The 15,970-nt window shown below is 33.7% G+C and overlaps 2 protein-coding genes, 1 non-coding gene and 1 pseudogene across 3 annotated transcripts; 3 read left to right on the plus strand and 1 right to left on the minus strand.

The window, feature by feature from the left end:
• Positions 1 to 88: 88 nt before the first annotated feature.
• Positions 89 to 2,426, plus strand: WIN1 (HOPW1-1-interacting 1). Its single transcript, XM_022296450.2, has 3 exons — positions 89 to 788; positions 926 to 1,360; positions 1,649 to 2,426. Exons 1-3 carry the CDS (start codon positions 384 to 386, stop codon positions 2,171 to 2,173), a joined length of 1,365 nt encoding a protein of 454 aa, XP_022152142.1. The 5' UTR covers positions 89 to 383; the 3' UTR covers positions 2,174 to 2,426.
• A 4,798-nt stretch (positions 2,427 to 7,224) lies between these two features.
• Positions 7,225 to 8,102, plus strand: LOC111022048 (Integrase-type DNA-binding superfamily protein). Its single transcript, XM_022299214.2, has one exon. It carries the CDS (start codon positions 7,240 to 7,242, stop codon positions 7,870 to 7,872), a length of 633 nt encoding a protein of 210 aa, XP_022154906.1. The 5' UTR covers positions 7,225 to 7,239; the 3' UTR covers positions 7,873 to 8,102.
• A 1,642-nt stretch (positions 8,103 to 9,744) lies between these two features.
• Positions 9,745 to 9,816, plus strand: TRNAQ-UUG (transfer RNA glutamine (anticodon UUG)). Its single transcript has one exon. It is a non-coding gene; the product is annotated as a tRNA-Gln (tRNA).
• A 3,907-nt stretch (positions 9,817 to 13,723) lies between these two features.
• On the minus strand, positions 13,724 to 15,655 carry LOC148208845 (serine/threonine-protein phosphatase 7 long form homolog; annotated as a pseudogene).
• Positions 15,656 to 15,970: the final 315 nt, after the last annotated feature.

Below are 15,970 nucleotides of genomic sequence, written 5' to 3' on the forward strand. Positions count from 1 at the left end.
TTGGTAAAGTAGATATTTTTTGTTTAAATAAAAAAAAGGTAACAAAATGGTTTTTAATATTCTATTATTCAAAGGGCCATTTTTTTTTTGTTCAAACTCGAAAGCCATTTTTTCCCACAAGAAGCATAAATTTCAATGGCAGTACTCTCTCACTCTCTAAACCCTTGACACCAAATTCCATTTTGATTTCTTCAATCGCCATTCATTCGCAGCCACGCCTCCGGAAATTGAATCCGAATCAGTTCAATTTCTGCTCTTGATTATTATATTCTTTCTCCGATTCCATTCCCAAGGAACCAAATCACTCATCTTCTCCATTTCCATCCTAAATTCCATCGTTTTAAGCTCCGTTGGTCTCAGTTTCCCTCACAGCGAGAAACCCAATGGCCTCACTTCAGTCCTTCATCGGTTGCTCCTGTTCTTCCCATCCCGGTTCAGTCCTGTTTCGTGCTCCCATCAATGGCTGGAGAGTTCGCGCCTGCCTTGGCGTCGAGGTGCAGGGACCCAGCTCGACGAAGCACCGAAAGGGGGAAATCGGTTTATCGAGCGAGGAGGTGATCGATTTGGACCGTAAGGTTCTGGTCGGAACCTATGCTCGAGCGCCGGTTGTTCTTTCCAGCGGCAAGGGCTGTAAACTGTATGATCTCGAAGGGCGAGAGTATTTGGATATGGCGGCCGGGATTGCTGTGAATTCCCTAGGTCACGGTGATCCCGATTGGCTGCGGGCGGTGATTGAGCAGGCGAATACCGTCTCTCACGTTAGCAACATCTTTTATTCCATCCCTCAGGTCAGTATCTTCTTTTTTTTTAGATTGAAAGTGAAACGGCTTCTATATTAAATTTCCAGATGAATGGAAATTTGAATGATTTTTTTTTTTTTGTTTTGCTCATGAGTGGAACTGGGAAATCTGTTTCATTGCTGTAGGTGGAACTTGCAAAACGCCTTGTGGCAAAATCGTTTGCGGATCGTGTGTTTTTCACCAACTCTGGCACGGAAGCAAATGAAGCGGCCATCAAATTTTCCAGGAAGTTTCAGAGATTTTCTCATCCAGATGCCAAACAACCTCCTGTGGAGTTCATTGCTTTCTCCAATTGTTTCCATGGCAGGACAATGGGTGCTCTTGCCTTAACGAGTAAAGAGCATTACAGGGCCCCTTTCGAGCCCGTTATGCCGGGTGTTACTTTCTTACCATACGGGGATATTGAGGCTGCAAGAAACTTGATTCTTCAAGGAAAAATTGCAGCGGTTTTCGTCGAACCCCTCCAGGGTGAAGGTGGCATTCACAGTGCCACAAAGGAGTTCTTGCTTTCCTTGAGAAGTGCTTGCGATGAGGCTGGATCTCTTCTAGTCTTCGATGAGGTACAACAGAATCTCCCTTGACACTTATAATCCTGTTAATAGATCAATCATTATAAGATTCATTGATTGTTCTGCTAAGTGCTATCTAGTTTCCTTGTAACTGTTGGCTCTCTGAGTTGAATTCCATATAACTTGACTAATCTTACAGTTACTGAACAACTGTTTGATTCTACTGCAATGTCTTGTGTTATATTAGCAAATTGCTTTGTAAATGAACTGATATACATGATAAGCATGAGCTGTAGTTGATCAATTGGGGAGAAAACTAAGAAACTTCTGTATGTATAGGTTCAATGTGGGTTGGGTAGAACTGGTCATCTATGGGCACATGAAACCTATGGTTTATTTCCAGATATAATGACCCTTGCCAAGCCTCTAGCCGGAGGTCTCCCGATTGGGGCTGTACTAGTGACCGAAAGAATCGCTGCTGCAATAAACTATGGAGACCATGGAAGCACTTTTGCAGGCTCGCCCCTCGTCTGCAATGCTGCAATCGCTGTCCTAGACAAGATCTCAGATCCCGGGTTCTTGCTCAGCGTCTCCCACAAAGGCGAGTACATGAAAAATTTGCTGAGGAAAAAGCTGGGAAGAAACTCACATGTCAAAGAAGTGAGAGGGCAAGGGCTTATTCTGGGGATAGAACTGGATGTGCCTGCAGGCCCTCTCGTAGACGCCTGTCGAAACTGCGGTCTGTTGATATTAACCGCGGGTAAGGGGAACGTTGTTCGGTTGGTGCCGCCATTGATCATCACAGAGCAAGAACTGGAGCATGCTGCTAATGTTCTGCTGGATTGCATCTCTGTACTTGGCTGATCTAAAATTATACCAGATGACAATTCTTACCAAGTCTTGTATGTACTGTAATGATTTGAAGTAAACTTTTATCTTGTCCATTTGGTGGTCTCAAAAGGAGGGGAAAAAGAAGAAGCTTTTGCAAGTACTCTGTTTGTGTTACCCTTTGAAATGATTAGTGTTAGTTTTAAAGTCTACTTTAATAAAATATCCTTATCTATCATTGTATAAAGTATGACATGTAGATTAAATCATAGTTTTTGTTCTTGTATTATATGTGTATCTTTTATTCTGGTCTCAAGAACTTTGACAAAAACATGAAGTAGGTATGATGAAAATGTTTCAATTTTGTCCTCAGCATGAGGGGTGCTTTGAAATAATGGTAAAGTTAAAAGGACGAGATTAAAAATAAGTTGTAGTTTTAAGATCCCGTGGAAGATCAAGTTGGTGAGCCGTGTGATAGGAAACCTTCCTGCACGGTGCCATAGCCAATTTTTGGGTGCCTCGGCACTACTCTTTCAGATATTTGGTCACGATTATGTTTTTTGTACTCTTCTTTACTAGCTTAAATTTTGATTTTTCTCAAATTGATCCAATTATGTATCATTTTATCCCGATAATTCATTCCTACGAAATAGTTTTATGTGTGTACATCAATCACAAATAATACGAAAACTAACAAACCAATCCACTTCTAATCCTAATGAAATATAAAGTTGACATAGTGCACACTATCACACCCCTAATAACCCTTCGACACAAACTCGAAACCCGTTTTATAATCTTTTCCTCTCACGTAAAACCACCAATCACATTGTCCTAAAACCAGTTGGAACCAAAGCAAATCACATATGGCCCTGAGTTAAACAAGTACTGAACATGACTGAGAGAGAGAGAGAGATAATGAAATGAAATGAAAGTAGTTTACCATTGGCTTCTCATAGCTTCTAAGAGACAACATAGTTTTTGTTTGGTGGTATTGGGCAAATTACAGAAAAGATATGAATTCCCCACAAGCAATTCAAAACTTGCAAAATAAGACAAAGGAACAAATCTCTCTTATCTCAAGTCTCTAACAATAGAGAAGTTACACCATTCAATACAAACACCAAAGTACAAAAATGATAAAGATATAATGATACCATACTTAATTTGTTTGTTTGTTTGTTGTTGGGATTCTGTGAGGTGAAGAAGAAGAAATGGAAGAGTCTTCCAGTCCAAACGCATCCTCTCGCGTGCTCTCTCTCTCTCTTGGGAACAACACTGTCTTTCGTGTTCTTCTAAAATCTCAAATCGAAAACAGTGCTCTGTTCATTTAGATCACTTACACAGACATTCTGTCTTGTGTTTGTGTTGTGCCGAATGTTTCTCCTCAACGCACACACAAACCCACACTTTTTTTTTTCTTCTTTTGAGCTTGACGATGTGGGTGGAGAATCGAACTTCCGAGTCATTTCTTTTATCAATATGGGATTCTTAATATACCCCTTCAAGATCGTGGCTCTTTTGACTCATCGATCTTGACCGAGTTCTGATACCATATCAATATTTATGAGGTTCTATCTCAAAACCAATTGATAACGAGAGGTGTTTATGTCTATTATAAACCTATGTAATGTCCATTCTTTTATCAATGTGGAATCCCTAAGGTTGACAAAGAAAGAGATTGGAGTTTCCCAAATGGACCTAGGAAGGGTGTTAGGTTTTTGTGAACTTTAAAACAAACTTTTAATATAAAGTGTCCCATATATCTCTGAAATTTTAATTTCATGTCTAATAGATTCATAGTTTATTAGATTTTTTTTAATTAAACGATTTATTAAGTAATTTGGGTTCACTATGTTCCTAAATATATAAAATCCAATAGATATACGAAATTAAAAACTTAAAAATTTATTAGACATTTTTTAAAGTTTAAGAATCTATTAGATACATCAAATTTGTTGTACTAACAAAAATGATCTATTGGAAGAACATAAAAGTAAAGAGATACATTTTTCATAGCTAAATTTCGTATTATGAAAAATCAACATAATATATATATACATATATATTAGTATAACACGTGTGGACGGGATCGAGCTGATAACTATTTGGTAATACACAGGTGTCTTAACCTGTTTAATATGATAGATTATTAATAGATGTGACATTTTATTTTAATGATATGTTATGCATCCTATCATATTCCTTGAATATGGCAAATAACCTTATACTAAAAGCATTAAATTAAATTGAACTAAGATGAACTCATGAGGATTAAAACAATAGTTAAACCGAAAACATCATTTAGATTTTCGAGGCCCTCCATTCTCTTAAACCGTACTCCAAAGTGATGTTCTTAATCTATGCTTTGAGAAGGTCAAATTAATTAATTAATTAATTAATTAACCCCAAAGCTTTAACCAACTCTTCCGAAACGACACATCGGAAATGCTGCACTTCAATGCTGGAACGACAATTTATGTCGACCCACTCAACAAAAAATGAGAAATTAAGGATTAATGGAATAATTCTAGTATTTTAATATTCTACAGTAAAAAGGAAAGTTTTGGGTTTGGCAAATTATTAATGTTTTATTATGTTCAATCTATGACTATTTAATAAGTAGGGTGAAATAACGGGAAATTGGGATTTTTGACCCATTCCAATAACTACTTTGACTTTTGACCCCCTTTTGATTTTTACCTATTTATGATCCCTCCACCTCAAATTTTTGAACCATCCCCTTATTTTGCTTGGTAAAATTACCAAGTTACCCTCAATTTAAAAAAAGAAATCAAACTCAGCCCTCCCCTACTTTCCCTCCCTGTCTCGGTCCTTCCCCTCCCTCATTCACTATCTCGTTGTCCATCCCAGTCTTCATCCCGGTCTCTCCCTCACAACAAGAAAGTTCATCTCCGTCGTTTCTTCTTCGTCTCCCTCACTTCGTCTCTATCAAAGCTTTCCCCCTTCCCTAATTGAGGTAATTTCTCTATCAGAGCTTTCAAACTTCGGCTCTATCTGAAGTAGCCAAGGTTATTATGAAGTTTGATTTATTGTTGCTTCCATTGTTTTGTTTTAATTTTTGACTTTCAGGGTTCCATCTCGGCTTTAAGCCCGGTGGATTTAGGACCGGGATGAAACCCTGAAAGTCCATTCCAGAAGGATGGACTTTCTGGATTCCATCTCGGGCCTCATCCCGTACCAATCCCGGTCCAAGATAAATTCTAGACTTCATTTCTGTTTTCCGTAAAATAACGTTTTTTTCTAGAAAAATGATAAAATTTCGTATCATTACAAGTTTGAAGAAGTACAATATTCTAAAATGATGAAATGGACATACCTATATTGTGAAAACAATGGATTCGAGATAACGGATTATGTGGGGACCGATCGATTGGATAATGTGGGCCAACAATCACGTGGAGAAAATCTTGAGTATTGGAAAAAAAACGTGACTTGCGTGTGTGTGGTGATTTGGAGTTGAAAAAACAAAGTGAGAATTGTTAAGTTGGTGGTTGGTGGGTTTGTTGGAAATTTATTATATCATAAATGCATTTATTATGAAATGAGGGCAATTTAGTCAATTTACATGATAAAATAAGGGGAGGGGTCATGAATAAGTAAAAAACAAAAGGGGGTCAAAAATCCAGAGTGGTTATTGAAAGGGGTCAAAAATCCCAATTTCCCGTGAAATAACCCTACTAGTCAAGTAATAATTAGTTCTTTAAACTTTGGCTTATTAATTTGAAAATATTGTTAAAAATAAAACAACAGATATAATAACTAATTAATTGATAGAATATTTTTGAGAAATGTTTAATTGATGGGATTGTGTTTTGAAAATTGACCCTCTTAAAATATAGTTACTGTGTACTCAAACTACTATTCACTGCTCACATTTGTCAATGGAAGCACAGTTTTTACTTATTCTAAAAAGGTACATTTTCAGGTACAATACAAAGAAACACAACTCTTTGAAAATAGTTACCCTACAAAAAATCAATTTTCACTACAAAAAGAATATAATTATTTGAAGAAAAATTGAAATTTAAATCAAACAAAAATAAATTGCTAGATAATTTTAAGTTTAAATGAATATTTCTATTTCTTTTCTAGATCCCTTTATATATTTTCAAAACGCATATTTTATTTTTGGAGCTTTTAAAAGACGATCATTTTAGTTATTAATTTTTCGTAAATGTGTTGTGATTAATGTCAATATTTAAAGCCTGTGTGCTCATTCTCATCCCACCTTTGTAGTAATTTTGTAGTGATCAATTAATATACAACATATCAACGTGAACAAAATTGTCACTTTTAATGAGTCTTTGATTAATCAGAGGTTTACGAGGACAAAAAATAAGATTTCAATAAAATTTTGATTACCTTACAAGTGGACCAATGGTGGTGAGCAAACGAACAAGACCAACATAAATCTTTCACTTTGCATCTATACTTAAATATTTACCGATCCATATATTTCTTCAGTCTAATAGGAGTACCGATCGATAATCACTTAAATATACATATAAATATATACGATATTTTTTTATGGTCCATCACAGATTCAAAGCATCATCCAGTTCCATGATGGTCCATCACATGGTTCCACACGGTTACTACGGTGCGCCTCTCCCGTACCCAACTCAAATCTCACTTCCAAATCACAATTAATTAATACCAAAAACAGGTCTTTAAATTTTTAAATACACCCACAAATTAAGCCAAGCAGTCAAACAATCTTTTCCCTTGACGCCACCATGACGCTCTCCCAATCCAACGGCCACGATTCCCCCCCTCGAGATCATCCCTCTCCTCAATTCCCATAAATACCCTCCATGACATCTCAGCTCCCAAACGACGCCGTTCCATGGCTCAACAGAAACACCGTAATCATTGTAATTTCCACCAAATTATAAGGGTATTTCCGTCTTTTGGTGGGTATATCCCTCCTGCAAGAGGAAAGACAAGTATATAAATGCGAGAGATTGCGGTCTCATCGATATTGATAGGACTTTTATAAATAATATTTTCATAATTTTTTTAAAATTAAGTTAAATTTAATGTTTTTTTTATTATATTATTTTATTTTCCAATATAAAATGGTCACTAATCTCCCCCAATTCGTCTCCATCTCCGCCATGATTAACGATATGGCAATTCAGTCTCTCTACGAAGCCTTTTTCGAAACCCAATTCTTGCCGGAGCCACCGCCGGTGCAGCTCGACGGAATTGCCGCCGTCGTCGGGCGGCACGTCCTGTTCGGTGGAGGCGGCGCCGGGGCGGGCAAAAACGACGACGCTTCATCCGCAGCGAGCGCGTCGAAGAAGGCGGCGGTGGCTACGGGGCAGAGGAGCTACAGAGGAGTGAGGAAGAGGCCGTGGGGACGGTGGTCGGCGGAGATACGGGACCGAATCGGACGGTGCCGGCATTGGCTGGGGACGTTTGACACGGCGGAGGAAGCGGCGCGTGCGTACGACGCGGCGGCGAGGCGGTTGAGGGGATCGAAGGCGCGAACGAACTTCGAAATCCCGCTGGTTGTCCCACTTCAGTCCACGTCATCGTCGTCGTCCACGTTATCGAAAATGAATCCTGATATAAATATTAATATTAATAATAATAAGTTGAAGAAAGTGCAGAAAAACGGAAGGAAATGTTCAGTGGTTACGTCGGTGGCACATTTGTTCAGTACCGAAGCTTCTTCATGCATCAACAATGGCGGTCGGACCATATGAAAATTTCTCAACTCTTCTTCTTTTTTTTTTCTTTTTTTTTTTTACGAATTTTGAAATGGGTTTTAATTTCAGTGTCAATATCTTTGAAATAGTACTGGAAATGGATAAGGATGTGAATGTAGTGAGAAAAAGGGGTACGAGTTTGAATATTTCTGCCTTTTTTTTGGGGGTTGAATGAAGAAATGGAAAATGGGGTTATTTGAGTAAAATTATAGGTTAAATTATATCAATTGCATTAGGTGTTTTGTTCTCTCTGTAACATTTGAAGTTCAAAATTTTGCTCTAAATCTCGAATTGGTCATGAAAATATTTAATAGTTTAACTTGACATTTAACAGAGAAAAAAAGGGTTACGATAAAATTCATAGATATGTACAATTTAATCTAAATATTTTTTAGTTCTTCAAACTTCAAAACAGAGAATTGGGTTCACATTTTGCATACTATAGTATAATTTTGTAACTTTAAGAATTAAGAGGGTAATTGATTCTTTACAGAGGTAAAAAAGAGGGTAATTGATTAAATTTAAGATATGGAGAATGTGAGGACTTAATGATTCGATAATCTTTATTGAAAATTTAAATTGGTAAAAACAATTAGAGGCAAATTTGGAATAATCAAGACAATTAAAGTATATTATATAAAATGCATGGAAGTGGTAGAAGGAAATTAGGGTTTTGGGGGATGATGATTGTGAGAAATAAGTTTGGGGAATTGACAGTTTGAGTCGCCATCAGCCATGACACACAGTTGCAGAAGAGAGAGAAAGAGGAGAGAGAGAGAGGGAATTAGGGTTGTTTTTTGCAGAAGAAGACCCCCATGAAAAGCGGGGCTTAGAATTTGCCTCTAAAATCTTCATCATCATCGTCATCTTCTTCTTCTTCTTAGTTTCGAGTTTAGAGAGAGAGAAGAGAGAGAGAGATTGGCGTTTAGTAATTAATGGAAAATAGTGAAGAGAGTTGCAAAATGGTACGAAACTGGGCAAAAATCAACACCACATCATTGCCAAACTTGCCTCACAGTTTTACTTTCACTTTTTCTTTTCAAGTACAAAGAGAAAAAACCCACAAGAAAATAAATTAAATCTCGATAAGAATCAATATAATTCAATATAGATATGACATACATATTTGCCGCTCCTTTATCCCTGAATGTGGTTTTGATCCTTCCAGTGATACCAGAAGTCAGTGGAGAAAGTCGAGTGTCGGAGGTAAGTTCTATTCGGTCCGAAACATTGATTTCCCATAACGCTCCTTCCTACATGGAGTTAGACAATCGATTGAAAGTTTACTAATTTAATTTTAAAGATGACTTATGGAATACTTATAAATTTGAATTTGGAGGATCTATTATTCACTTCTTATAGTTTAAAGACTAAAGATTTGTAATTTAACCTTTAACCATACTATATTGGCACTTTTTGAAGAATAGCAAACTAATAGAAGATGATATATATATAACATAAAATAAGGACTTTGATGTTTGTTGTTATTTTGCTGTGAATTGTGTTTGGTTCAGACCTACAATTTCAAATGAATGAATAGATATCAATTACCGCTGAACTTTGTTCATGTTGACGTCACAAATGAGTACAATACATATGTGAAATCAGAATTTGAACTTACGACTTTTTTCTTAAAACTAAATATTTTAACCGATTGAATTATGATTGAGTTGACACGATGAACTGATTTAGACGGACATCTGTAACATAGCGGAATAACGACTACAATTAAAATTGTTTAAATTGGAAGATAATCTAAAAAAGGAAAAAAAAGGTTTGCAAAAACTACTTTTAAACAATAAAAGGAAAATTGCCGCAATATTACTTATATAGAGTTTTATTTACAATTTATCACTAAGGTCAACATCTGGTTCTATGGTGTAGTGGTTAGCACTCTGGACTTTGAATCCAGCGACCTGGGTTCGACTCCCGGTAGGACCTTTTTTTTTATTTATTTTTAATAATTTCTCTAATTCTCTTCAAATTTTATATTTTGCAATTAAAAAATATAAATATATTAGAGACAAAAAATGAAAACTAATGTATAGTTAAAAAGTTGTGTACTTTATTTTATGAGAAGGGAAAAAGGGGAGAAGAATAAAAAGGACAGAAGGGAGTTTGAAAGTTTTAGCAAAGTGATGTTTTGAATTTGTTGGAAATCCAATAGAAATCATTTCAAAGTCACTGTCTCCTAATATTATTGTTAGACAAAAAATAAAATAAAAATGTCAGTATATAATTGCACTGATCTCCCATTTCTATTCTTTCACGCTTCCTAATCCCTTTCTATTTCACCATTTTAAAATTTTTTAATTTATTATTATTATTTTTCAAAAGGAAAATCTGTAATTATAACTATTGATTTATATTTTATTCAAAAATCGAATATAAAATGTTACAACTATACATGTATTGGTCATGTTTATTTATGTCGTTGAACTAGAAAAAAAAATTATTTCTATATATATATGTATTGTCATGTTTATTTTACGTAATTATTCTTAGATCAGTTAATAGAAAGATATTATGGAAAAGTATTTAGCCTGTAGTAACTTAATTTAACACGATGTAGTTTCATTCCATACCTTACTCATAGGAATTAAAAATGTAATTGATCAGTTCTATCCAGTCTATTAAATTACTTTTTTTTATTCATTAGGGTATGTTTAAGTGTTTTTTTAATTCAATTTATTATGAGTGTTTGATGCTCGTGGATGTTAAAAACGGTTAATAATAAACTTACCTTACCTTATACTAAATGAATTAGTGGACATTTAGATAAGAATAAAGATCAACGGGAGGAAAAAAATTCGAAAATTCTATCAATACTTATTAGAGCTTTTTATTTCTTAATTTCTACCGATTCACAAAGGATTATGACCAATAACAAGTAACTAATTTTAAAAATATTAAAATATAAGGGACTAAATTGATAATCTATAACTAATAAGGGTTAGATTGAAAAAACACTGGAACATTCAGATTAAAACGTATATTTAGTAATTTTTTTTTCAAAATTACACTTTGTTTTTATATTTTGGAATGAAAAATTGTTGGGAAATAATATAGAATAAAATGAGAGAAATTAAAAAGGAAAAAAAAAAGAAAAGGGATCCAAGAAGAAAGATATTGGGGTGTGAAAAGAAAGGGATAAAAGGGACAGCAGAATCCCTGCATGGATAACTAGGTTGATTTTCATCCCTCTAAGCAACCTAGAATTGACATTTGATTTGATTTGATTTTTTATTATTATTATTATTTTTTTGCTTCCCACAATTTTCTCTCCACACACATTTTATTTTTCAAATTCAATTTATAAACTGTAGCTGAGTTGATTTATTTTTTCAGAAATAAAAAATACTTATAAATTTTGCTTTTTTATCAATCATTCAAGCCTCATGTCTATAATTTCAAATCAAATATCCTAAACAATTTTTGAAAATTGAACAAACCCAAATCATCTCAAGTGTATCCACTGATATTCAATCTGTTTCAAAAAAAAAATAATAATAATTATGCAATTCCCTCTCATCTAATAATTATTTGTCACATCCATTTATTTCCCTTTTCTTTGTCTTTTGTCTCGGATGTCAATTTTAAATTCAAGAACATGGAATATAAAAATATAGGCTAAATTACAAAAAAGATACCTATCCACTTTGCAATTTATTTAAAAAATATACTATAAATTTCAATAATATCCTCGACGTTTTGTAAACGTTTCAAAAATACCTTCAAAATCTAAATGATGTGGCTATTAAATATAATAAATAAATATGAAAAAAAAAGAAATATGGAAGAAGGTATGGATTTTAAAATAAAGATTAGGACAAATTTGAGTAAACACAATGGAGAAGCAAATTCTATTGACAATGGAGGAAGAAGACTTTCAATTTACTATGTTAATCGATCACATCATTTTAAATTCTTCAATGTCAATTTTTTGTTCAAAATATTACTCTGATGTTTGCTCTAGAGATATTTTTGAAACATTAATAAAAGTGCAAACATAATATTGAAATTTTCAAAGGATAAAGATATTTTTAAAACAAGGACAAACTTCATTGATAATTTTTTTTCTTTTTTGTAATTTAGCTTTTTTTAACATTTTATTCAAGTAAAGAAAAAAAAGGTTTAATTATTATAATAACAATTTACTTTTAACTCCAAGCTGTTCTATCATTGTGATTGCCAAAATCTACCTTCTAAGATTTGAAAGGACTCCAAACAACAAATTAAAATTAAAAGATCAAAAAGTATTATTACGAAGGGACAATAAAAAAGTAATACATTTTCTGAATATGTTGCATCAAAATTGCATTGATCAAATGAATAATACAATCTCTAAAAAAAAAGAAAAAGAAAAAAGAAGAATAATAATAAAAAGAAAAAGAAAAAAGAAGAATAATAATAATTCAAACTTCAAAATATAGAGTAAAATGGTTAATCTATATCATAGGTTTGAGTGGAAGAATGATATGTGGAGTGAAAGATTCTTAGAAATACCTCGAGATTAATTGAAATTTGGAAAGATAAAAACTTAGAAATTTACCTTTTTTTTTAGCAAAGTTTAACATGTTAAGATAGGAGCAACGTCTCTCCGTAATAAGACGACGACATCACACTACATTAAACTATCTGATTTTTCTTTAATAAAAAATTAAAAATAATAACTTTCAACTTTACTCTCATTATCTTCAAGAAATTAAAACTATTAAAGTGTTTTTGAACTAAAAAAAATTAGAGACTAAAGCTAAGGAATGTAGTTCATAAAGAGTCAAAATAGATTTTTTTTTTCTTTTTAACAAATATCAAGAAATTTCACTCCTATTTAAAAAAATCACAAATATTCATATCTTTCAAATATAATATAAGTATAAGTTTTCCTAGTATACATATATATTTACGTCGGTTTGGATTTAATAATTTGGATTATGCTACTTTGGTAAAAATATAAACTTTATAGTATATTTTAAAATATATATTTAGTTTACGCTATTTATGTATATACCTCAAATATTTCACTACTGTAAAAGAAATGGTAAATTGATAATCTGGAATCGACATTTAAAAATCTTGCTTGATTATGATATTTTACCGAAACATGTGATTTTAAAAAAATAAAAAATTAAATGCAAGTAAAAATCACTCAAAAGTGAAAATGGAAGTGGCGTCCGACAAAAAAGGGAAAAAAATTTAAAATTGGGCCTATGTAGAAAATGGGCCGTGGCCCAAGGAAGAATAGTTGCGGCGCGGCAATATATTTAACGAAAACGAAAATCATAAATAAAAAAAACGAAAAAGTTACTTCAAATTTTAAAACGGAAAAAGTTCTATTACAAGTCATATGAATACTATTATGAATCTACATACACGTATGATGGACGCGACTTCAGGCGATGGACGTAACTTCCACGAAAATGGCAGTTAATGCACGCGACTTCCTCCTGATTGAAGTCGCGTCCAACGCACGCGACTTCCACACATTTTTCTTTGTTTTTTTTCCGCTGAAGTCGCATGCATTTTCCAAACATTTTTCATCCTTTTTTTAGTGAGTTTTCATATATATTTTTTATTGTTACTTTTATTAATATTGTAAAATTTATTTTATTAATATTGAGTTTTCATATATTTTTTTATTGTTACTTTTATTAATATTGCGAAATTTTTAATTAAGATGCAATTAATTATTTTAATTTTTGTTATTATATTTTAAATTTTGATTAAAATGTGATTAAAGTTTAAAGTTTTGAAATTAAACTAAAAGTACTTTTGCATAAAAGTTTTAAAACATATTCGATACAAAAAGTTGTCTTAAACTTTTAAACATATTACAAAACATAGATAATCATGTACCACATTGTCGTGGCCTTCTTATGCGACGTCCACGACAAGGTTCTTGTTGAACAGGTGATGGGTCAGGTTGAAGAGCTGAAGTAGATGCGGTGTCTAAATGAACTCCCGGCGTAGGAATCATTAGAAAATGTGATTGTATAGGAGTATTCATAATCTGTTCATCTCCTATAGCATCTTCATTTTGTTCCTGAACTTGTTCAGCTTCTTGTGCTTCTTCTTGAACTTCTTCATTTGGCTGTGCTTGATTGCGCCTACGACGAGGACGCCTCATTTCGAAGTTTGAAGCTACTCTTGGATAAACTTAATTTGATTCAGTTATGCTAATGCAAGTATCACACATTGTTTTTAATAATAGGTAGATTTTTTTGTATTGCAAAATCTTGTACGTTGCTAATAAAGGAATCCTGTAATTGATATAATAATTATTAATATTAAATTTGATTTAAATATTGTAATTAAAAAATATAAGAAATATAATACTAACCATGTAACCGTGATAAGCACATTCAAGTGTGATATACTTTCTTGTAATAGAATCATACCACTGTTGATAATCATCTGACACGGTCGACATATCTGTCGCATCACTAAATGCACACCGTTCACGACGCTGACGCCATAATGATATATATGCTGCATGTTGACGTTGCCAATTGTGATCATGTTTTCCTCGTAGGTCGATCTGATGTAGACTCGTGTCAGTATTACAATATGACGGTTTATTCTGTAAAAGCCCAAATTGTCGCAACACTTGATTCGGTAGATGCCACTCGATAATATGAAAACATATAAGAGGGCTTGAAGTCAACCAAATATCTCGCCCATTATGACAATATTCAGGTAATAGAGTCATAATGTCGTGATTGTACGGTGTCCAGATAATTTGAAATCATTAATAAATAAGAATTAATATTATTATTAAGTTAATTATAATTATTTATTTCTAAGTAATATACATCGTTGGGCTTAAGTCGATAAAAACATGTTCGATATTAAACCAACATGTTCGTAGATTGTTCAGAAGCTATCAAAACTTCATTCCATCTGCATTATGTAAAACTTATTAAGTTACATATAATTTAAAAATCACATATAAATAAATGGAAATGAATGTACCGTGCACTGAGAGGACGTCCAGCATATTGTTCAGGAGTAAGTACATGGTGTTGTGGAGCAATTGTAGGAAACCTATCCCACGCCCACACTTGTAAAAGTATCAACGGACCTGCTATATCCAGGGCATCAGCTCGACTAGCCCGACAGAGTTCTCGATAAAACCATGCGAGGCATGCACTACCCCATGAATATCGTCCAGCTTCCTCGAAATCAGTCAGTAGCGGAAGGAACATGAGATGAACTAATGTGTTAGATTTATCGTGAAATAAAAATCCACCGATAAGCTGCATAATATATGCTCGTGCGTATCTCTGTATCGTAACCTCATCAGCATCTTGTGGTAATTCAATGAATTGTGCCGCTAGCCAAGGAATACTCAACCTAGATCCCTTAAGTTGAGGAGGTCGTACTCCCATAGGTCCTCACATAACTGGGCCCAATCGTATTGCAAGGATCCCGTAATGGGTTCTCCATCAATAGGTAGCCCTAACTGCACAGCAACATCTTGTAGTGTAATAGTACACTCTCCACCAGGCATGTGAAACGAGTGAGTTTCCTGCCTCCATCGCTCCACCAGTGCAGTAATAAGATGTCAATCTAACTGAGTAAAGCCTATCTGTGAAACCTCCCAAAATCCAGACTGTTGTAGATATGACACTATACGATTATCTAGCCAAATGTTATGAGATACTACGACCTCTCTTCTTCAACATTGCAAGACTATGGTAGATCCATCATCCCACACTAATTGTGAACGATGTGATCGTTGTAAGTATAGTTGATGCGAATCCAAAGGTCCTGGATCCATAATTAATGCTGAAATATAATAAGACAAATAACACAATTATAATCAAAGTTCATTTCAAATAACATGACATAAAGTATAGTACATTACAATTCCAAATATCTAACTATTACAAAGCAAAAAATGATTCAATAAAGCATAGTGTATTACAAAGCACGAATCCAGGTAAGTGATAAAATATAAGGTATTACAAAGCAACAATCCCACACTAATTGAGAACGATATCACCGCATATGCTTCAACCTGTATATAGAAAATATAGAATTGATTTCAATATTAATAGATTTGTAACAGTGTGTTAAAAAAATAATTAAAGAA

This window comes from Momordica charantia, assembly GCF_013281855.1.
Source record: "Momordica charantia cultivar OHB3-1 chromosome 9 unlocalized genomic scaffold, Mcharantia_2.0 BLBB01000009.1, whole genome shotgun sequence".
Classification (NCBI taxonomy): Eukaryota; Viridiplantae; Streptophyta; class Magnoliopsida; order Cucurbitales; family Cucurbitaceae; genus Momordica; species Momordica charantia.